At 41.2% G+C, this 22,492-nt stretch overlaps 2 protein-coding genes across 2 annotated transcripts in view; both read right to left on the reverse strand.

The window, feature by feature from the left end:
* FREM3 (FRAS1 related extracellular matrix 3) overlaps window positions 1–13,096 on the reverse strand; it is a 123,254-nt gene extending 110,158 nt beyond the window's left edge. Inside the window, exons 1-2 of the mRNA XM_033215363.1 lie at window positions 7,760–13,096; window positions 5,435–5,524 (exon numbers count right to left, since the gene is read on the reverse strand). Coding sequence (XP_033071254.1) covers window positions 5,435–5,524; window positions 7,760–12,950 — 5,281 coding nt within the window. The 5' untranslated portion in view covers window positions 12,951–13,096. The remainder of the gene's footprint in view (window positions 1–5,434; window positions 5,525–7,759) is intronic.
* Window positions 13,097–19,110: 6,014 nt separating this feature from the next.
* On the reverse strand, window positions 19,111–21,407 carry LOC117084956 (nucleosome-remodeling factor subunit BPTF-like). The gene is given in 2 exon segments (XM_033213341.1): window positions 19,111–19,411; window positions 20,197–21,407. Coding segments are annotated over 2 exon segments (1,248 nt in total). The 3' UTR covers window positions 19,111–19,374.
* Window positions 21,408–22,492: the final 1,085 nt, after the last annotated feature.

Below are 22,492 nucleotides of genomic sequence, written 5' to 3' on the forward strand. Positions count from 1 at the left end.
GGTAATTAAAAAATTACCAACAACAACAACAAAAAATCCAGGACCAGATGGATTCACAACAGAATTCTACCAGACATTCAAAGAATTGGTACAATTCTTTTGACACTATTCCACAAGATAGAGAAAAACAGAACCCTCCCTAATTCATTCTACAAAGCCAGCATCACCCTAATACCAAAACCAGGAAAGGATATAACCAAAAATGAAAACTACAGACCGATATCCTTGATGAACAGTAGATGCTAAAATCCTTAATCAAATACTAGTTAACTGAATCCAACAATTTATCAAAAAGACAGATAATCCACCATGATCAAGTGGGTTTCATATCAGGGATGCAGGGGTGGTTTAACATCCACAAGTCAATAAATTTGATACACCACATAAACAGAATTAAAACCAAAAATCACATAATCATTTCAATAGATGCAGAAAGAGCATTTGACAAAATCCAGCATCGCTTTATTATTAAAACTCTCAGCAAAATTGGCATGCAAGGGACATACTTTAATGTAATAAAAGCCATCTATGACAAACCCACAGCCAATATAATACTGAATGGGCAAAAGTTTAAATCATTCCCTTCAAGAACTGGAACAAGACAAGGATGCCCACTCTCGCCACTTATCTTCAACATAGTACTGGAAGTCCTAGCCAGAGCAATCAGACAAGAGAAAGAAATAAAGGGCATCCAAATCAGTAAAGAGGAAGTCAAACTGACACTCTTTGCTGACAATATGATCATTTACCTTGAAAACCCTAAGGACTCCTCCAGAAAGCTCCTAGAACTGATAAAATAATTCAATAGAGTTTACAGGATACAAAATTAATGTACACAAATCAGTTGCTCTTCTATACACCAACAGCTACCAAGCAGAGAATCAAATCAAGAACTCAACCCCTTTTAAAATGCTGCAATAAAATAAAATAAAATAAAATACTTAGGAATATACCTAACCAAAGAATCAAAAGACCTCTACAAGGAAAAGTACAAAACACTACTGAAAGAAAATGACTATACTGCCAAAAGTAATCTACAAATTCAAGGCAATTCCCATCAAAATACCACCATAATTATTCATAGAATTAGGAAAAACAACTCTAAAACTCATATAGAACCAGAAAAGAGCCCGTATAGCCAAAGCTAGACTAAGCAAAAAGAACAAACCTGGAGGCATCACACTACCTGATTTCAGACTGTACTATAAGGCCATAGTCACTAATACAGCATGGTACTGATACAAAAGTAGGCACACAGACCAATGGAACAGAACAGAGAACCCAGAAATAAAGCCAAATACTTCCAGTTAACTGAGCTTTGACAAAGCAAACAAAAAACATACAGTGGGGAAAGGACACCCTTTTCAACAAATGGTGCTGGGATAATTGGCTAGTCAAATGTAGGCGAGTGAAACTGGATCCTCATCTCTCACCTTATACAAAAACCAACTCAAGATGCCCTAAGGACTTAATCCTAAGACCTGAAACTATAAAAATTCTAGAAGATAACATTGGAAAAACCCTTCTAGACACTGGCCTAGCCAAGGATTTCAAGATCCCAAAAGGAAATGCAATAAAAACAAAGATAAATAGCTGGGACCTAATTAAATGAAAGAGCTTTTGCATGGCAAAAGGAATGGTCAGCAGAGAAAACGCACAACCCGCAGAGTGGGAGAAAGTCTTCACAATGTATATATCTGACAAAGGACGAATATCCAGAATTTACAACAAACTCAAACAAATCAGTAAGAAAAAAACAAACAATCCCATCAAAAAATGGGCTAAGGACATTAATAGACAATTTTCAAAAGAAGATATACAAATGGCCAACAAACATGAAAAAATGCCCAACATCACTAATAATTAGGGAAATGTAAATCAAGACCACAATGAGATACCACCTCACTCCTGCAAGAATGGCAATAATCAAAAAATAATAATAATAATAAAGCAGTAGATTTTGGTGTGGATGTGTTTGTTAATCAGGGAATACTTCTACACTGCCAGTGGGAATGTAAACTAGTACAACCACTACAAAAAACAGTGTGGAGATTCCTTAAAGAACCAGAAGTAGAACTACCATTTGATCCAGCAATCCCACTACTAGATATCCACCCAGAGGAAAAGAAGTCATTATTTGAAAAAGATACTTGCACACGCGTGTTTATAGCAGCACAATTCACAATTGCAAAATCATGGAGCCAACCCAAATGCCCATCAATAAATGAGTGGATAAAGAAACTGTGGTATATATATATACAATGGAATACTATGCAGTCATAAAAGAAATGAATTAACAGCATTTGCAGGGACCTTGATGAGATTGGAGACTATTATTCTAAATGAATTAACTCAGTAATGGAAAACCAAACATCATATGTTCTCATTGATATGTGAGAGCTAAGATATGAGGACGCAAAGGCATAAGAATGATACAATGGACTTTGGGGACTTGGGGGGAAGAGTGGAAAGAGGGCAAAAAATATTGTAGTATACTGCTCGGGTGATGGGTACACAAAAATCTCACAAATCACCACAAAACAACTTACTCATGTAACCAAATACCACCTGTACCCCCAGAAACTTATGGAAAAAAAAAAAAAAGAAAATGCGGCCTTGTCAAAACCTTGATTCTATTCTAGTAAGGACCATTTTGGATTTCTGAACTCCAGAACTGTAAGATGACAGATTTGTGTTGGTTCAAGCCACTAAGTTTGTGGTAATTTGTTAGCAGCAATAAGAAACTAATAAATCCTCACAATAATTCTAAGGGGCACATGCCATCATTATCTTCAGCTCATAGGTGAGCAAACTAAAGCACAGGCAGTTTCTCAAATATGTAAGACTACAAGAGTTGAGCTGGGATTTGGACACAGACAGCCTGGGTCCAGAGCCTATTAATTAGAAGCCTCCATGGTATGACTTTTGAGATTTTAGCAAAGTTGGAGCGCAAGGGTCATTTTTGCCAGTATTTCCATTCTTATGACCCCTGAGCTAAGCTGCAGCATACACCTAATGTCCAGTTCTGGAGGCAGGGCAGGGTCTTCTTTTAACAGTTTGAATATTGGTATGGAAACAACAACAACGACATCTACTTCAGCCCGACAGTGAAAGATCTATTTCTAGAAGGGTATAATACCTTCTGTTAGTGTTATGTGCTATTAGGAAAAAAAATTATTAATAGATCAAATGGAAATGTTCAACATTCCCTTTGGGAAATATTTTTAAAGTGAGGGCATTTTGAAAGAAAAAAGATTAAGTCAGCTACTGTAAAGCAATGGATTCATAATATTTCAAAATAACAGATAATAAAACGTTTAAAGTGAGTCCTTTATCAGCTATTCCAGGAATGCCCATCATCAGCAGACATGGATCTTAGCTCCATGCACAGTACGTGGAAGGCAACTGAAAAATTCACTGGTTGGGCATGGCAGCACATGCCTGTAGTACCAGCTACTTGAGAGGTGGATGTGGGAGGACCAACTTGAAGCCTAGAGTTCGAGCCACTGCATTCCAGCCTGGGCAGCATAGAGGGATCCTGTTTCTAGAAAAAAATCTTAAAGAAATAATTTTTAAAAATTCCAGTTTGTCCCTGGATCCAAGGGAAAAAAATTCACTGGATAAATGAATGTGCAAATATTTAATTAGTTTATGTATACATACTTTAAGATCCAGCTATGAACAAATGTATCCTCAAATATTTTGGACTCTGTGTTTGATCATCTCATCACTTTGATTCTCAAGGTGCTTCTTTGTCAGGTTAAGAAGTGCAGTCTTGGCCCTGTTCTCTAACTTTTGTCTATGGCTTCAGCTTCCCAAAGCGGGGTGAGTGTAGCATTAGCAGCTAAGAACCCTAGCTTTGGAATTGGCAAAACCTGGATTTGATTCCAGTTTACTTGCCTGTTACTTGTATGACTTCAGGCAAGTTATTCAACCGTGGTGTCTTCATTTTAAAATGGGCATCATAACATTTACTTTTTATTTTGTAGTGAGGATCAAAAGCCATAATGTCTTTAAGGACAGGCTAGCTCACAGAAACAAGTTAAAACATGGTAGCTACATAAAATCCACCTTACAGTGTCATCACAGACTGATTTTTGTTTGTAACGTGGTGCACAAAGCATAGTGTCAGAGTCAGAGGTACATCTTTTTAGAGTGACATTCGTTTCAAAAACAGAAAGGAAAATATTCAAGATAAAGTATTTGTCTTATATTTATTTATGAGCCTGTTTAAAGGCATAAATTCATCTTTTTAGGAACCTATGGTTCTTGAGAACTTGGGAAAGGGAAAGAAGATTTGATTTTAAACTTTAAGGAAGGAAATGGGGAGGAGGGATCAGTGGTTTCAACTGTAGTTAGTCTCATCAGAAGGGGAGAAAGTACCTGGTTAATGGGCACCTGTTTTTAAATTAAATTTTTTTAAAAAAATGAACAAGAATCAGGTGAAAGCACCTACTTTTTATGAAGTGCTTTACATTTATGATCTTAGTCAATCCTCTTAGCAACCCTTTGACATAGGTATGAAGACCACCACTTTATACATGGGGGAATGAATGAAGAGGACAAAGTCACTTACTCAAGGTCACACAGGACAAGTTGGGATTCAAACCCAGTCAGTATACCATACGGCCTCTCATATAGGACTACTTTACAATAAATTCAATTCTTGACTGATTACACATGATTTAGGCAGAAAATGCAGGTTACTTACTGGGAATGAGTAATGATTTGTACTGAAAGAGGTTACTGAGTGGCAAGCAGCACACAGAGATAATTTCTGCTATTATCCTGTCATACTGCAAAATGATTTTTCTGCTGACCACATAATCATTGAATCCCTAGGTGTGTAAAGAAAGTGGCTTCTGTTAACTAGATGCTGCCCATTATTCTACTTTGAAGTTAATAGTACACAGACCAAGCTGCGGCATAAACAGGCAGTTTTAAAGTAAGCTTTCCTCTATGCCGGGAGATATATATATATATATTTATCCCATCCAGAAAGATTTCAAATCTAAGGTCAGGGAGCCGTAAGATTCAGTTCTGCAAATAAAAATTCCAACAAAATCTGAAGATGTATTTTCTAATTTGTTTCAGAATGATAGAAAACACTAGCTAGATTCACGGAATCTCTTGAAGGTGAGATTCACTTGCTTATATGATGTCACACATGATCCAGATCAGATAAAATACTTCACATTTCACTCATCAAATTCCTCATTGCTTTTTCTTCCTAAAAAGTTATTTATCAAGAATCATTTGGCACAGGACCATAAGAGAAACAAAAAGAATTAATTTGTTTGTATTATGACATTATTGATTGTGATTACTTGCTTATATGATGCCTGTACTTGCCTAGAAATTATTTAATTTTTCCCTATTTTATGTTGGTCTTAGTTAACCATGAGTCCTTTCGAAGGTTTTATTATTGACTTACCATTGTCTTCAACAGAGAAATAGAAAATGTCCTTTGATGCATTGCTGCCCTCATTCAAGACATAGGATATCTTCATCTCATCAATGTCAGCTAAAAAAAAAAAAAGAGCAAACGTCACACAAAGTCACATTGGCACAAATGAAAATGAGTATGTTAACAACTTCAAAGTTTTAATTAGGCATAGAAATACTCCAATTAATAAATTTGAAAATAATGATTAAGTGAACATGAATCTTCTTAAAACTACAATGTCAAAAATAAAACTTTAGTTTGAAACTTTATCACAGTGAGGTACCATCTCACCCCAGTCAGACTGGTGATTATTAAAAAGCCAAAAAATAACAGATGCTGGGTGAGGTTGCAGAGAAAAGGGAACATTTATACATTGTTGGTGGGAGTGTAAATTAGTTCAGCCATTGTGGAAAGCAGTGTGGTGATTCCTCAGAGAGCTAAAAGCAGAACTATCCTTCAACCCAGCAGTCCCATTACTGGGTATACACCCAAAAAATATAAATCATTCTACCATAAAGGCAAATGCATGCAAATGTTCATTGCAGCACTACTCACAATAGCAAAGACATTGAATCAACCTAAATGTCCATCAATGACATACTGGATAAAGAAAACATATTACATATACACCATGGAATACTATGCAGCCATTAAAAATTAGATCATGTGTTTTTGTTGTTGTTGTTGTTTTTTCAGGAACATGGATAGAGTTAGAGGCTATTATCCTTAACAAACTAATTCAGGAACAGGAAACCAAATACTGCATATTCTCACTTACAAGTGGGAGCTAAATGATGAGAACTCATGAATACAATGAAAGGAACAATTGACAGTGGGGTCTTCTTGAGGGTGGAGGGTAGGAGGAAGGAGCAGAGCAGAAAAGATAACTACTGGGTACTAGATTTAAATACCGGGGTGATGAAATAATCTGTACAACAAACCAGCATGACATGAGTTTAAAGATATGTACCTCCAAACCTACAATAAAAGTTAAGAAACTCTGACTTTGTCACAGTGCTACTATGTGCATATTCTCTGGGTGCTAAAGCCCAGCAAGGAGGGCATTCTAGTTACGTGTGCTTTACAACATCCTGGCCCTCTATGGAGAGCCAGGTCTATCTGGTTTTGAATCTTCTACACAAGTGTAGAGCTTGGCATATTTGTGGATACTCATGAACTGTTTGTCAAAATGAATTTAAACAAGAATAATTCCTGCATCCTAAGAAAAAAGAAAATTAGAATAAAATCATGTGTTTTTCCTATTGCCTATTCTCTTGGGTAATAATTTGTTATGAAGGTCTATAATTATGTTTTTATATTGGTAATTATTAGTATTTTAAAAACAATTTGCTCTCAGAGGTATTTGTAGAAATAATTCTTATAGAGTCACATATGATTTTATTATTTAAAGTTTATATAAGTTTAATATTTGAAAATGTTATCACTGTTGTGATTGCATTATTTCTTTTTCTGTTATACTTTAAGTTCTGGGATACATGTGCATAACATGCAGATTTGTCACATAGGTATACACGTGCCATGGAGAACCACATATGATTTCATTTGCTTTAGAAGCAATTCTGAAAATGTAACCAAACAATTTTTTAAACATGTGTAAGTTTTCCTCTGAGTTTGCATCTAGGTTTACATGTATCATGTGTGGGACATTTCATGCACAGAGCTATCTAAAAAAGTTATGACAACATAAAGAGCATTTAAAAACCAGCAGGTATCACATCACCTGGGAAAGTAGAGGGACCTGTCTCTAGTTCATAATTAGTAGTGACACCAAATATAAAAGAAAAAATAATCTCAGGCAAACATACTTCTGTGCTTCTATTAGATGTAGAAATTACATTTGAATAGCATAATAAAAATGAGCAATGTAGGAATTTATATCCAAAATCTAGATACCAAACATCTTCAGAAATCTGGACTTACTAATAACTATGCAAATGATTTCTATATGTCATTCTGAAAATTCAAAATCAATCTGATATTATCAGAATTAATATAATGTTATCTTATAATATTTCAGAAGTAGAAGCTGTCCTCTTGTGTTTAGCAATTTTAAGGTATAACTACAACTTTATGAAATACGTGTGAGTTCCTGTTAAATGGGCATTCTGATGAAATTGATGAAAAAGGACTTGTTGCTTTGTTTGTTTTAGAATAATTTCATACTTCACTGTATTTTATTAGAACAAGAATCTTCGTGCAAATGTCTGAGGTCAGGACAATTTTACACAAAGCTGAGAGATCTGATTCAATGAAGGAGAGGGACAGAATAGTCGGGGAAGAATGCATACTAACCTTGTGTAAACACTCGAGTGTTCTGGTTTCCAAGGCCAGTTTTGATAATGAAGCCATGCTCTGGTCCTCTGGTAACTTTATACTTCAGAAGCCTGTGGGGACTGTCCTGATCTTCTGCCTTCAGAGACTTGCTGGTAATCAGGAAGCCCATATGTCCAGTGTGAAGGCGCTTCAAGGCTAGGGCATCCCTGTTGATAGTAATCTGGGGAAGCCTATTGTCTAATGATCTTATCTGGACCCTCATTACTTGAGGTTTGTGTGTCTCCAGGGCAGTGTCTGGGAGGACATAGAAATCAGTGTGAGTGCCATCTGTCACAGTCAAGGAGAAACTGTCTTCAGTGGTCTCACTGCCGTCGTGCTTGTAGCTAATCAGGTTCTTGTTCAGGTCTTGCTTGGTGAAGGTGGTCACAGGACGGCTACCATTGTACAAAATCGTGCCATGCATGGGGACCTGCGTGATGGTAAAGAGAATAAGATAATCTGGGGTATCCTTGTCTTCCACTGTCAACTCAAGGGGAGTGATCAGTTGGCTATCCTCTTTCTGTAGTGTTAGTCTATGGACGGTCAAGATAGGTTTCTTATGATCCACATCAGTGATGAAGATCCTGAAGGTTCTGGACACAGGGTCGAGTTCACTGATCACTTGAAACTCAAAGCTGTCCATCTTTTTCTCATCATTTGAAGTATAAACATAGGATATTTTGTTGCTAGACAATTGAAGCTGAGTGAAAGAGGCAATGGGTTCCCCAGCATGGTCAGAACTTTCTAGGTGACCCAGGCTTGGAGCCCGTGTAACGCTAAAGTGATGTTCATCAGAGCTGTTGATATCACTGTTGCTAAGCAGACTGTTGGTAAGGGTCACTCTGGTACCTTCTGTTAAGGTGATCCTTTTGCTGATTACCTCAGGGAAGACCTTGTCTAAGTTGCCAATAGTGACATAGAAGTAGTGGTCTGTCAAAGTGTTAACCCCATCAGTCACATCAAACTCGATAATATCAACAGTCGCTTCTTGGCCTGTGTGGATATAGCAGATGAGGCCTCTGTCAATCTCATCCTGGGTAAAATTCATTCCCAGAGTAAGATTGTTCCTCACTTCTCCTCTGGGTTTTCTCAGCCTCTGTAGAAGCCCTTGTTGAGGTCCAGAATGGAGGACAAAACTGAGGCTCTTATCATCTGAGTCAAGATCTGTGGCCTTGAGGATCCGATTTGTGATGATCTCAGAGTGTCCTTTCTCTACTTTCAGCCCATTGTTGACAGTCAGCTGAGGAGTTTCATCATCCACTAGGGTCACTACAATGGGTACCTTCCTGTGGGTGGTGTGCTTGCCATCACTTAGCCAGACCTCAAAATTGTCCTCTTTGGTCTCTGAGTCATCATGCTCATACACAATGGTGGAGGCCTCCTGGATCTCCTTGAGGGTGAAGCTGTGGATGGGCTGGCTGCCTGTAGCCAGCTGCTCTATGATTCGTCCATGCCGAGGGAGGGCTGTGAGTTGAAAGTGGAGCTCATTCGGTGGCAGGTCAGCATCTGCTCCATTGAGCAGCTGGGTGTCTATGACCAGGCTCATCCCCTCTAGTACCTCAAACTCATGGGCAAAAAGTTTAGGCTGCTCATCATTGGTGGGTAGGATGATTATAGGGAAGAAGACATTTGGGGAGAAGTTGATGCCATCAGAGCAATAAAAGGTGAATTGATCCTCTTGTGGCTCTACTCCCTTGTGAATACTCTGTACATAATTGATATGCCTCGCTTGGACATCTCTGAGGGAGAAAGCACTGATGGGGTTACCAGACTGGGACATTTTTGAACCAGGAGCTGGTGCAATCTTTTCCAGGTAGCCAGAGGCTGGCTGACTAGTCACTGTGCAGAGGAGTTCATCTTGAGGAGTGTCCACATCTTCAACATGGAGATGTTGTAAGGTCAAGGAGTTCTTCTCACCTTCATAGACAATGAAGGACTCCCCCAAGAAGACCTTGGGTCCCACATTGTCCACAGGCAGCACAGTTACTCGTACCTGTACTCTCTCTATTATGCTATTCCCCACCACCCATTGGTAAGAATCATTGGAGAGGATGAGGCTGAAGGCATCATGCTGCTTTTGAAAACCAACTTCACCTCCAGTGTGGACATAGGCTACTCTCCCACTGATGAGGTCCTCTTGGGTGAATCGTTCTGTGGGCAAACCATTGACCAGAATAGTGCCCAATTTGGGGCTGTCCTTTACAATGAAAGACAGCCTCAAGTCATGTACATCCTTCCTTTTGCCATGGATGACACCCATGGTAATTTCAGTGGCTTTATTCTCTAGTACATCTATAGAAACATCCAATAATGAACTACTTGTGATAGAGATCCTAGGACTTTCGTTAGCCACATTGGGATGCACAGAAATTGGGATGGTGATGGGTATATGGTGCACCCCATCACTTACTTCCAGATGGAACGTGTCACTGGTAGTTGTCTGGTCTCTACCATGCTGGTAAGAGACACTCCCATTAATAATATCAGCTTGTATGAAAGATTCCCCTGGGACTATACATTTTTCAAAGTACTGCAAGCGTCCATGTTGGGGACCGTGGACTAATATGAAGACAATTTGGTCAATGTCTGTGTCTGGGTCTGTAACATGAAGCTCATTACTGCTGAGGTTAAAGCTGCCTCCCTCTAAGACAGTAAAGCCTCTGTTGGTGACTTCTGGGGGCTGATTGTCCACAGGTTGCAGGAATAATGTAAATGTGCCTGGCACGCTATTGCCTGCAGCATCTTCCACCTGGTAGGTAAACTGCACAACCCGTGGTGCAATACCCAGCTTCTGTGGAGGCTGGTAGGCAACTTTATGCTGATTTACCTGGGCTTGGGTGAAGTGCATGATGAGTGTGTCTGGTGAATCAGTGAGCACAATTTCTCCAGCCCGGACTTGGTGGTTGCCATCTGTGTCAGTCGGGAGTGTCAGTAGGGTGTACCATAGGTTCTCGTCATCAGAGTCCTGATCAATGTATCGGAGGAAATTCTTCTGGAAATGAGTGAGTTGGTATTCTTGTACAGTCATTTCTAGTGTAGTTCCTGGATACAGCTGTGGACTCAGTATATCCGCTGGCTGGACCTTGATGGTGAAAATGTGCTGGTTGGAGAGATTGGGTGGGTCATGGTCATCCTGCACATGGAAAGCCAGCTGGACCATTACAGTTTGAGGGCTGTGTGGTCCAAGATGGCGGTAGAAGAGTCTCCCTTCCATTATGTCTCTCTGTAGCCACTCAGTCACCACTTTCTCATAAAGCCCTTCCTTTTCCATGTAGTGCCAGTCTCCACCTTCAGTGGAGAGAGGTAGTTCAGCCTGCCGCAGCAACATGTCCCCCAGGTAGTGGCCCGAGTGGGAGGAACCAGGGGCCAGTTCCCACTGTGGCTCTTCCTTATTTTCTTCTAGGAGCTGGTTCTCTAGCACAAAGTGGATGGTTGAGTCCTCAGAGTCAGTATCAGTAGCACTCAGTAGGAAGGGAGAGATCTGGACCACCTGCCCTTCCGTCAGTGAGAGTCCTGTGTTAGTATTGACCATTGGTGGTTCATCATCCACAGGTAGGATGGTGAGGGGAAAGAGAAATTCCACTTGGTGGTGTCCGTCCTCCATCCGGAAGATGATGTTGTCACTGTAGGTGTTGCTGCCATCATGCTGATACACCACTCGCCCTGCTGCCAGGTCCGCCTGTGTGAAATACTTGCACCCAGCAGGTGCCCCAAACACCACCAGCTGCCCATGTCTCAAGCCCCTGACCGCAGCCATTTTCACCTCTTCCAGGTTATCTTTATCACTGATAGGAACGCTGTGGGTGCTGGACAAGGGCCTTGACTGACCTTCAAAAAGCACAAGTCCCCTGTTATGGCTAGCCACTGGGACCAGAGTATTCATGGATTTCACTGTCACCATGAAGGCAAAGGGGTCTGAGGCGGCGCCGTCTCCGTCCACCACCTCCAGTTCCAGCTGAAAGAGGTGCTCTCCATGGAAGTTCTCTGTAGGGGGCTGATAGGCAATCTTCAGCTCCCGCAGCTCCTGCTGGGTAAAGAAGGAGACTGGAAGGCCTAGAGGGTCGTCGGTGCTGACCACGTAGCCCTGCTGCCCCGGATGCCCTGGTGCGGGAGTGGGGGCGTTGAGAATGTTGAACACCAGGTCGCCAGGGTCTGACTCGACGTCCTCCGCGGCTAGTGCGTCAGGTGTCAGGGCTGTCAGCACAAGTGGATCCACCTCCATCATCATCGTGGCCATGAAGCTGGGTCTGGGCGGCGTGTTCTTGCCTCCCCTGAGGATCTTCACCAGCAGCTGGAAGTGCTCGCGGACCAGCACACCCGCGGACCCAGCGTCCTGGCCCTCAGGCCCCAGCAACTCCACCATCATTGGCAAGTAGTCCCGGTTGGGCGAGGAGGCAGCGGTGTGCTGATAGCGCACCCCAGCCCGGAGGAAAGCCTCACAGTCTACGCCCTTGCCCCTGCGGAGAGGGGCCCCCACCGCGTCCACCAAGCGCCCGTACTTGGGCAGGGGGCCGTCCTCATGAGGAAGTGGGGTGAGCCGGCACCTGCGGGTGGCCGTGGCTCTGGACTTCAGGGAGGCGAAGTCCAGCACTCTCCTGTCGATGGCGCAGCTCCAGCCCTGCAGCTTCTCCACTACCAAAGGCCTGTTGCGCGTCACCAGTTCCAGCTGGGAAAAGACCACGTCCACCGCCAGCGTGAAGGGCAGCACCAGCGTGTGAGTCGGGGCGTCGTAGCGCAGCTGCAGCAGCACCCGGGCGCGTCCGGGGCTGTGGGAGCCGAAGTGAGTGTACTGGACCTGGCGGGGCCCGAAGGCACAGGGGAAGCGGCGCGGGGAGAGCGCGCCCTTGAGCGGCGGCAGGGCGTCCAGTACAGTGACTTCGCACCGGTCCCCCGGCTGCACTCCAATCACCAGGTCCCGCAGCGGGTCGAGCCAAAGGGAACGACCCAAGGGCACCCGGAGTCCAGGGTTGGCAATCAGCACGCTAGGGCCGTCGGGGCGAGTGCCTTCAAGCGCACCCCAGGCGGGCAGGTAAAGCGCCGGGTCGGGCTGGGTCCCAAGCGAGGATGCCCGTCCCTGCAGCGCGGGGCGACTCAAGAACAGACAGGCGAGGGCCACAAGGAGCTGGCTGAGCGTCCCAGTAGGGTGCCGAGAAGCCCCCACCATGGCCATGGATGGCTCCTGGCGTTGGGATTCCCGGGGCGGGGGTGCCCTGTCCAAAGAGGTCGCAGGTGCAGGCTGTGGGGGCGGTAGCTGCTGTCCAGTCGGTAGCCGACGCGCGGATCCAGCAAGAGCCAGCGGCTGCGCTTCTGCTGCTGCAGGTAACCGCAACGGGGGAAGGGGCTCTGCCCACCTCCTGCTCTGCCCGGGTCCCAAGTCTGCCTCTGCTGGTTTCTGGGGTAGCCCAGATACGCGCCCAGCGCGGCGAGACCTAGCGAGAGTGCAGCACTCTTCCCTCCGCTCCTGGGTGCTTCACCCCGCCTACCTTACACACCTTCGCGCCCGGAGCCGTGGTCGCCGCGCTGCTGCCCACGCTGCCAGACTCTGACCAGCTCGTTTGGATACTGTCTTCCCCGGGTGCCACAAAGGGATTGTCCCCCCTCAGGGTTGGGAGAGAGACGGTGACTGTACTCGGGTCAGTCCTGCGTCTGTGAGACTGCGCTCCTGTTGTCCATTCATCCAGGGAATGGTGTTTCTGAAAAGGGGGAGAGACACCATTCCTCTTCCTTACCGCTGACAGGAGTGTATTTTCTAGCCAAAAACTGAGTCTCACTTCGGACATAAAAGAAACTGGTGGGAGCTATTCTGCAAATAGGATTTTCTAGCTGTCTGTCTGATGAAGCAGCTTATTCAGGATCTTGTAATTCGGTGCTTCCAAACAACCATGACATTTTTCTTCTGCTCAGGTTTTGAAAAAAGATAATCAGCACCCAAACTTGAATAGCTTGTAATCTGTTTTTTTTTTTTTTTTTTTTTTTTTGGTCATTGGGTCTCACATAACACAATCAGGTGTGCGGCTCGGCTTCCTTCCGTTTTCTTAGAATGTAATTTCCATATCTGATCAAGAGTGACTTGCCTGTTAGTTTATTAGACATGCTGTTTTCTAGTTACTTTCTTCGTAGACAGTAGCCAGAGGGGAGGATGTCAAAGGAAACAGTAGGAGAGAAAATACTTAACACAGGTACTTGGATCAATTTCTGTGGCTCAATCTATTTAACACCTGGAATCAGGCTCTTCATGGCTCTCAGATGAAGATGACCATGAATGTAGTGTTAGGTACGTAACAAAATCCTATTAACTTTTTAAGTTTTAAAATAACCAATTTAGTTACAGTGCAGAGTAATCTTCTTCTATAAATAAAGTAGTAATAATAGTAACGTGCTTCCTTATAAAATTAATGTGAATGTGAGAGACCTTTTGATGACAGTAAAAATGATGCCTACAAACTATATTGATAGAAATGGCTTCAAGGGGGACTAGAACTCTTTAAATGTCATCCCCAAGTTATTCTTTTAGTTTTTTACAGTGTTACAAATGCCTGTTTTATTCACTGCAGCAATAGCATCAGCTGATTTCCAGGGCAAGAATAATCTGCTAGTGACTTGAAAGATTTAATTTTCTCTCTAAACATTTAATTTAATCATCCAGTGAAATGCTATGGGTCTATACAATTCACTTTAGTTGAGTGTTAGTGTGCCCCATTAGCACACAGATTTGTTCATATAACAGAATTTTGAGATAATAAGTTTGAATCAATATGTGTGTAGCCTAATTATACCATATTCAGTGTATCTGGGAAAATATTATTTTAAAATATGTTTTTAATTGAAACACAGGTAAAATTTCATTGTAAATGAGTCATTATATTATATTTTATAAAGCTGCTGCCTTGTCCAAAGGATGGGTTTTTATGGTAGAACTTTTATTAGTTTGCATATATTAAAGTTACCAAATGAATATTCCTATAAGAGTGCAGCTTTGGTTCTTTTTCAAGCACACTCACTCACTTTGGGACAAGTACCTTTTTTTCCATGCTATTTTCACTGGAAGTAGAGATGGATGTGGACAGCTGAGATAACAGAAAGCTAAGCTACTATATTTATATTTTTGTCCTCTGACCCTCCCTCTTAAGCATATATTCCCTTCTCCTCTTCTTCACCATTAAATGTCTTGAAAGGGTTTTTTATTTCATTACTGTCTCCATTTCTTCACTTCTCACTCATTGTCTCTTTAGGGCACTCCCAGTCTGGTCTCCACCTTAGACACACCAACAAAACTTTCGCTAAGGTCATTAGCAACTTTCATCTGGCAAACTCCTATAGCTATCTCTCATATTGTTACTGTTGCCACACCTTTCTGGTTTCTCTTCTACCTCCCGGTTTAAGTCCCATTTCTTCGGGAAGTACTTTTCATATGCTCCTCAAACCATGTTGCAAAATCTCTGTAATTATTTATTCACATAGAGGTGGATTAGTGTCTGTCTTCCCTGTTTGGCTTTAAGCTATAGAGAGCAGGGAGTATGTAATGTTCACCATTGATACTTAGTGCTTATGCCAAGTACTGGCACATAGCAGGTATGTAATAAGTATTTGTTGAATGAGTGAATGAATGAATGAATGAATGAATAGAAAAATGAAAGAAAATCAGAAGTAGTGATCGACATACTATGCAGTCTAGGTGTCAGGCAGGAGAAACCAGTGCAAGTGTAGGATGACTTCTTTCTTCTTTCCTCAGAATATGCCAGTTCATTAGAGGTCAGTGGAAGCTCTGTTTAGAAAATTCAAATTTGATTTCTAGCCAAATATTTATATTACCAAATTTTCTTTTCGCAGGGCAATTTCACTATCCATATTGTACTTCAGTCTCTCATTAATCCAAATTTGTTCTTTAAACCTGAGCTGCATCAAGTCTGTCATTATGTGGGAAGCAAAGTGGGAACTACAAACTGTATGCTATGCCCAAGGTTTTCTTTTTTTTCTTTTTTTTTTTTTTTGAGACAGAGTCTCGCTCTGTCACCCAGGCTGGAGTGCGGTGGTGCTATTTCGACTCACTGCAAGCTCCACCTCCTGGTTTCTCGCCATTCTCCTGCCTCAGCTTCCTGAGTAGCTGGGACTACCCCACCGCCACCACGCCCGGGTAATTTTTGTATTTTTTAGTAGAGACGGTGTTTCAACGTGTTAGCTAGGATGATCTCGATCTCCTGACCTCGTGATCCATCCACCTCGGCCTCCCAAAGTGCTGGGATTACAGGCGTGAGCCACCGCACCCAGCCCCGAGGTTTTCATAAGCCCTACATTATGTGATCATTGTGAAAAACCCCTGCAAGCTGATTATGTGTTGTATTTCTAATTTATATGTAATAATAGATCCCACTTCATACAGCTATCATAAGAATTAAACAGATTACTACATATAAAAGGCTTTGAATAGTGCCTGGCACACAGTAAGCACTCAATAAATGTAAGTAATTATTATAATTATAGATAAGAAATTGAGACTTACAGGAGTTAAGTAGAAAAATTTTACCTTGTGAATTAATTCCACTATAACTAAAAGTATGTTCTATTGGAAGGAACTTCTTACATACCTCTATCACTTCAGGGCAACTTTCCATCATGCTGCACTTCATAAATAACTGGCTCTGCCCTGAGGTACTTAGAATAAATGGCATTAAATAGGTCATAGAAGGGAGACTATGTGTCCAAATATCCTGAGTGTGCTGTGGCAGAGAGAGTCCATTTTTAGAAAAGTCACATCCAGCTTTCAGAAGTTACTGGGAACAGGTAGGAAAAGTTCCGACCTCATGAACCAGGAAGTGCTAGAATAGCAGTCCTCATTCCCTCAAACTAATGGAGCCAAGATCAGCTATCTAACCTGATCTTTGTGGAAGTTATTTTTTCTCTAGCAGCTGGAGAAACAAAAGATCTTAAACCCCACATGTCATACCATGAATGCCTTGAATCAGATTGCTTGCAAATGTTTAGCATTAATGTACTTCAGTAAAGCCTATCTAGAGGCTTTGGTCTAATTGGGTCACCAGAGGGCTCTTAGAAGAACATGCTCCAGGGAGACTACAAGTAAAACAAAACAAAACGAAACAAAACATTAAAATGGCATCCAAACCATTTGTAACCTGTGGGGACTGCATCTTCAAGACAAGTTAACTGAAGTAAGTCACACAGCCTGCCAGTAGCGGAGCCACCTTTGCCTCCATTACATATAGATTCAGTGGGGCACCTTCATTTTCTGTGAGTCTCTCCCAACCTGAAGAGTGCAGTAGCTGCAGCTCCACCTCACTAACTACATCTCAGGGCCATGTCTTTCTTGCATAAATCTGGGCTAGGTTCTCTGTGCCCTCTGGGATGGGCACTATTATTCTCTGTGCCTCTACACATGATGGGATGTTGGTAAAGGCAGGCTCCATACAATGGAGCAAGGAGAAGATCATTATACCCAATGGGAATAATCACTCAGCATATATCAAACAAGTGATGCTGCATTCATTAACTTCTAAAACATTCCCAACCAACTACTAGTTATCCTATTTTGCTTGCCTTCAAAAAGGTGGTTGAAAGTCAAAGTACAGGCCAGGCACGGTGGCTCATGCCTGTAACCCCAGCACTTTGAGAGGCCGAGGTGGGTGGATCATGAGGTCAGGAGATCGAGACCATCCTGGCTAACACGGTGAAACCCGGTCTCTACTGAAAATACAAAAATTAGCCGGGCATGGTGGCAGGCGCCTGTAGTCCCAGCTACTCTGAAGGCAGAGGCAGGCAAATGGCGTGAACCCGGGAGGAGCAGCTTGCAGTGAGCCGAGATCGTGTGCCTCTGCACTCCAGCCTGGGTGACAGAGCGAGACTCCGTCTCAAAAAAAAAAAAAAAAAATTAAAAAAGAAAGTCAAGTACATCGGTAATGTCAGAGCCATTTGAAAACTGAGTGCTGTGAAAAAAGAGGGAAGAGGGAAATGAATGTTTTGCCTGTTCTTCTGAGACATCACCTAGTATCTAGAAGAGAGCAGGTGTCAGTAGCTCTCTCATACTGGAAAGAGCCATCCTTTAGGCTGTTGGCTACATGATCCCTGACTCTGAAAGTTCCTGTTCAGGCTGTCACTACTCAGAGAAAATGATGCACAGCAAGGCATTCAGAAGAGGGCAGCATGTATGAGGTAGGTGAAGATGGCTCTATCTTGCTCTGGGCCATCACAAAGAGCTGATTCAAACTCTCAATATTGGCTGAAAATAAGACCTTGAAAGAACAAAAGGGGTTATTCAGCACTAAATTAAAACATGATAATTGATCATCTTCCTTTAAATCATACAACATATAAAAGAAGTAACTTTTATTTCAAAGAAAAGCACTAGGAACAGGTGTAAAACAAGGATCAAAGCTAAAAGATTGGGTAGTTTTCTAATGTACTTGATATTCTTTGTTCTATTTATAATACATACAAGTACAATGCCTATTTAAACAGATTTCTTTTTAAGTAGTTTCAAATTTTAGGAGAAAAAGCTCTGATGATGAAGAAGAGTGATAGTAGTTAATTGGCATTGGGTTTTTTTGAGAAATTTTAGTTGAATCTACTCTCAAAATGACTTAAAGATAACATTACTTTGCACATTATTTGGGGTCTCCATTAATTCAATTTGAATGAGTTAATGAAAGTCTGGCTTTTAGGCATAGTCCTATTTATTTGTCTACAGGTTTTTTTTTGTTTTTTGTTTTTGTCTGTGGGAGAAAAATTATCTCCATTTATTTTGTTTTATATACATCCATAGTTGAATTTTAATACAAAAGAAAAAAATTAGAATCTGATAAATGTTTACAAACGAGATACCTTCAAATAGATTTTACTCATTTTAGCCTGGTGTGGAGTAATTGACAAATTGTATTGTTTATATTCAAGGCAACAGAGTCTGTAGTCCAGGACCACTTAGCCCAACCTTTATGCAAGCTTCATTTTAATCTACCATGAACAATAAACTCATTGTTGATTCCCAGTTGTGTGTGTGTGCACATGTGTACATAGCAGCTCCTTTCATAGAAAGAAAAGACATCTAGAGGTCGTCTTGTACTTTTACCTACAGGAATCATGACAAGATACAGATGATTATATGTAACCGGGGCTGGATTTTATAAGAAAAAATAATTAGCTGACAAATGAGGGCAGCAATAAAAAAGCATCTTTTTTGCAACAATAAATAAATACAGTCAAAAGTTTTCTGTGAGATTCTAAACCAGCTTCTTCACTGAAGAGCAGACGTGGCATTTCCATGGAGTTACACTTGACCCCATAGTATCTTTTTTTCTTGCTTTCTTTTTCTTTTTCTTTTCCAATAAACAAAGTTTTCTCGCTTCTGCCACAATAGTAAAACCATTTGATCTTGACAAGATAATGGTGTCGTTGACTTTGCTTTTTTCTTGTCCGTTGGACAAAATTGGCCAAGAATATAATTGGACTGTTAATGACCAATAAAAACGAAGTTTAGGTCAAGTCTTGTCAGGATAGCCTGACTAAAAACATCTGGCTCCTTAATTTAAAATAGTTCAGACAACCAGATTCTTGCTGTGTTTTATGTTAGGTTAACATGCTGAACTTTAAGAAGCTGTAGACTGCAGTTTGTTGTTATGAGACCTATAGAATATAGAAAAAAGGGAACAATTAAGTACCCTTCATTTTTGAAAACAATGATGCTTTATGCGGATGCCAAGGTCAGTCAGTCTGGGAGAAGCAGCCATATTCTTTCATTCACCCTTGGCAAGCGAATAGAAAAGAACGATTAAGAAATTTTTAACCTATAATATTAAAACTTTTCACTGTACACTAAACATAATAACTCACTGGAAAAAGCCAATATTTAAAAATATATATATATATTTGTCTAATAAAGATTACAATATTTTCAGCCAACTGGACAAATAGAGGCATTTACAGAAGCATTACCATTGTGGTGAAAGGTGTATGTGTGTGTGTGTGTGTGTGTGTGTGTGTGTTTATTTACATTGATGAGGGGAATATAAAGGGAAAAACATGCTTAAAAAAAAAAGCAACCTTAAAATCACATTTTTCTATTAAAGTCCAGAAAGTCTCCCTTCTAGTTTCACAGTTTTATTCACAACTTTCATTAGTAAACCAAATTACTGTACAGTTACCAGGACTAAGTCAAAGGACTTTATATTGCAATAGCAGATAAATACAGTATTCCAAGAGTTTACAATTTTTAAATATATTGTTCAACATGGCTGCTAGAATAAATGTTTTACCACGATACATCTTTAACATTAAAAAATTATATTAACTAATCTGACTTTTTGGGGGGCAATTTTGAATTAGGTAATCACGAGGTACAATAAAACAAAGAGTGACCACAACATCCAGTTCTGATTCTAGTTAAAAATTCAGACTAAAGATATCACAATCTGCTAGCTTTGAATCCTTTCAATTTCTGTACAAAGAATGATTCAAGAACTTCTGCACACTGGTAAAACGGGGAGTCACTTGGATTGTAGTAACGACAGTTATCAAAAATTTTGGTCATATCTGCCACAAATTCTGTCAGCTTTTCATAATATCGTCTTTGTACTCTTTCTTCCATGGTGGCAAGGTCCATAGGTTCCTTAATAACACCATAATAATCTGGTGCATCATTAGGATCTACTGGTTCAAGGAAAGGCCAGGCCATCTTATGGGCCTATAAGGAACGGAGCACCCTCTTCAAACCCTCATAATCCTTCTCTGTTAGTGGCGTGAGCACTGTCATGGCATCCTCTGTTGACTGGCACTGTGGACAGACATACTCATCAGTGAGCTCTGCCTCACTTTGCAAGATGCCAACGCAGCGCCCATGGTACCAATTCTGACACCGATCACAGCCAATATAAAATTTAGATTCATCATAAGGCGTTTTACAGATACAGTAAAGCTTTGTGTCCTTCTTAGTTTCCTTTGAGGTAGTAGAAATCATTTTCTTTTTCTTGGACTTTGAGCTTGAGTCTTTTTCCTCTTCCCGCTTCCTCTTCTGGGAAGCTGCAGGTAAGGTGGGCGTGGACAGGAGGCCTGTGTGTTGCACAGCAGGTGGAGGGGGAGGTGAAGGTGGAGGGGCTGGAGGGGCTGGAGGAGTTGCCGTCACTGGGGGACAGGGTACAGCTACTGCTGTGGACTGAGCCACCTGCATCAGGTCTTTTTCTTTCTTAATTTTCAGGTCTGTCTTCAGCTCTTCCTGCACTTCAATTTGAAGATCCTTGTCCAAGAGTGCTCTCTTCTTCAGGATCTCGGCTCGGAGCTGCTCTTTGTGCTTGAAGAGCAGAGCTGACAGCTTAGTGGCATTCTGCTTGCTACGTTTCTGCTCCACACTCTCTTCATGCTTCTGTTTTTTTGCTGCCTGTTTTTCTTCTTTATCTATCTTATCCAAAATATACTTCATCACCTGGTTACAGACAATCATTCTTTGATTCTCTTCTCTTTCAGCTGGAGTCATGCTCTTTTTCTGTTTTAAATGTTCTATTACAGCATTATGCTTCATCACCACCTGTTTCTGAATGATTTCACTTTGATGTCTACAGGTTTTGTCTGATGAAGAATTATGTAATTTTACTAGATCAGCTTTTGTCTTTCTTAAAATACGATCCATTCCATATTATAATCATGACTTTAGCACTGAAGAGGTTTGAGGGTCCTCTTTGGCTGGATGCTCTGTGTACTCCGTTCTGCAGGCCCACCTGAGTGGCAACTCTGCCCCTCAGCCCTGCTTGGATATGTGGTAATATTCTTAACTAGTTATAGCTATAAAGAATGTTACCATGATAGGAAAATTTTTGCCAGGCAAGTTTTAGGGAGGGAAAATAACATCTAATTTGAATTCTACCTGATTAATAAGGGTCAAGGCAGTGCTTTAGAGTCAAGGCAGTGCTTAATGAGAATTCATATTTAGGTGGTAAGGCAGGAAATGAACTTTGGAAACTTTTATATGTGAGAGCAAATTATCACTTTATTATTAGATTCTTTCCAGAAATAATGATAATAAAAACTATCAATGATATGCCGTATAGTCACACCTATTTTCATAATAGTTTATTTATATAGACCCAAATTATTAAGCAATATCAAACTGACCTATGGAAAATACTGAGGTTATAGCTATATGTATTTTCCTCGGATATGATTAAAAACTGTAATTTTCTGATTTAAACTGATCCAGGGATGTGGTGGAAAGGGTGTCATATAAATGTCGCTTCAGTAATTGACCTATTGTTTTTGAAATGCCATCCAGGGTAACTGCAAGGAGATTTTAACTACTATGTTTAGAATGTTTTAAAAACAGTGCTGCAGTCAATTTTTAGTGTCAAGTTGTCTGCACCATGGGGTGCCAAGGTTAAACATTATTCCTGGGTGTGTCTCTGAGGGTGTTTCTGGATGGTATCAGGTTGGCATTTGAGTCAGTGGACTCAGTAAAGTAGACCGCCCTCCCCAATGCGCTGGGTATCATCTAATTTGTTAAAGGCTTGAATAGAATAAAAAGGCAGAGGAAGAAGGAATTAACTCCCTCCCCAATGCGCTGGATATCATCTAATTTGTTCAAGGCTTGAATAGAACAAAAAGGCAGAGGAAGAAGGAATTAACTCCTTTCCCTTCCTGCCTGATTGCTTTAACTGGGACATCAGTCTTTTCCTGCCCTTAGTGCTCTTGGTTGTCAGGCCTTCAGGTTTGGACTGAATT

This window comes from Trachypithecus francoisi, unplaced genomic scaffold (assembly GCF_009764315.1).
Source record: "Trachypithecus francoisi isolate TF-2019V2 unplaced genomic scaffold, Tfra_2.0 Lachesis_group1, whole genome shotgun sequence".
Taxonomy (NCBI): domain Eukaryota; kingdom Metazoa; phylum Chordata; class Mammalia; order Primates; family Cercopithecidae; genus Trachypithecus; species Trachypithecus francoisi.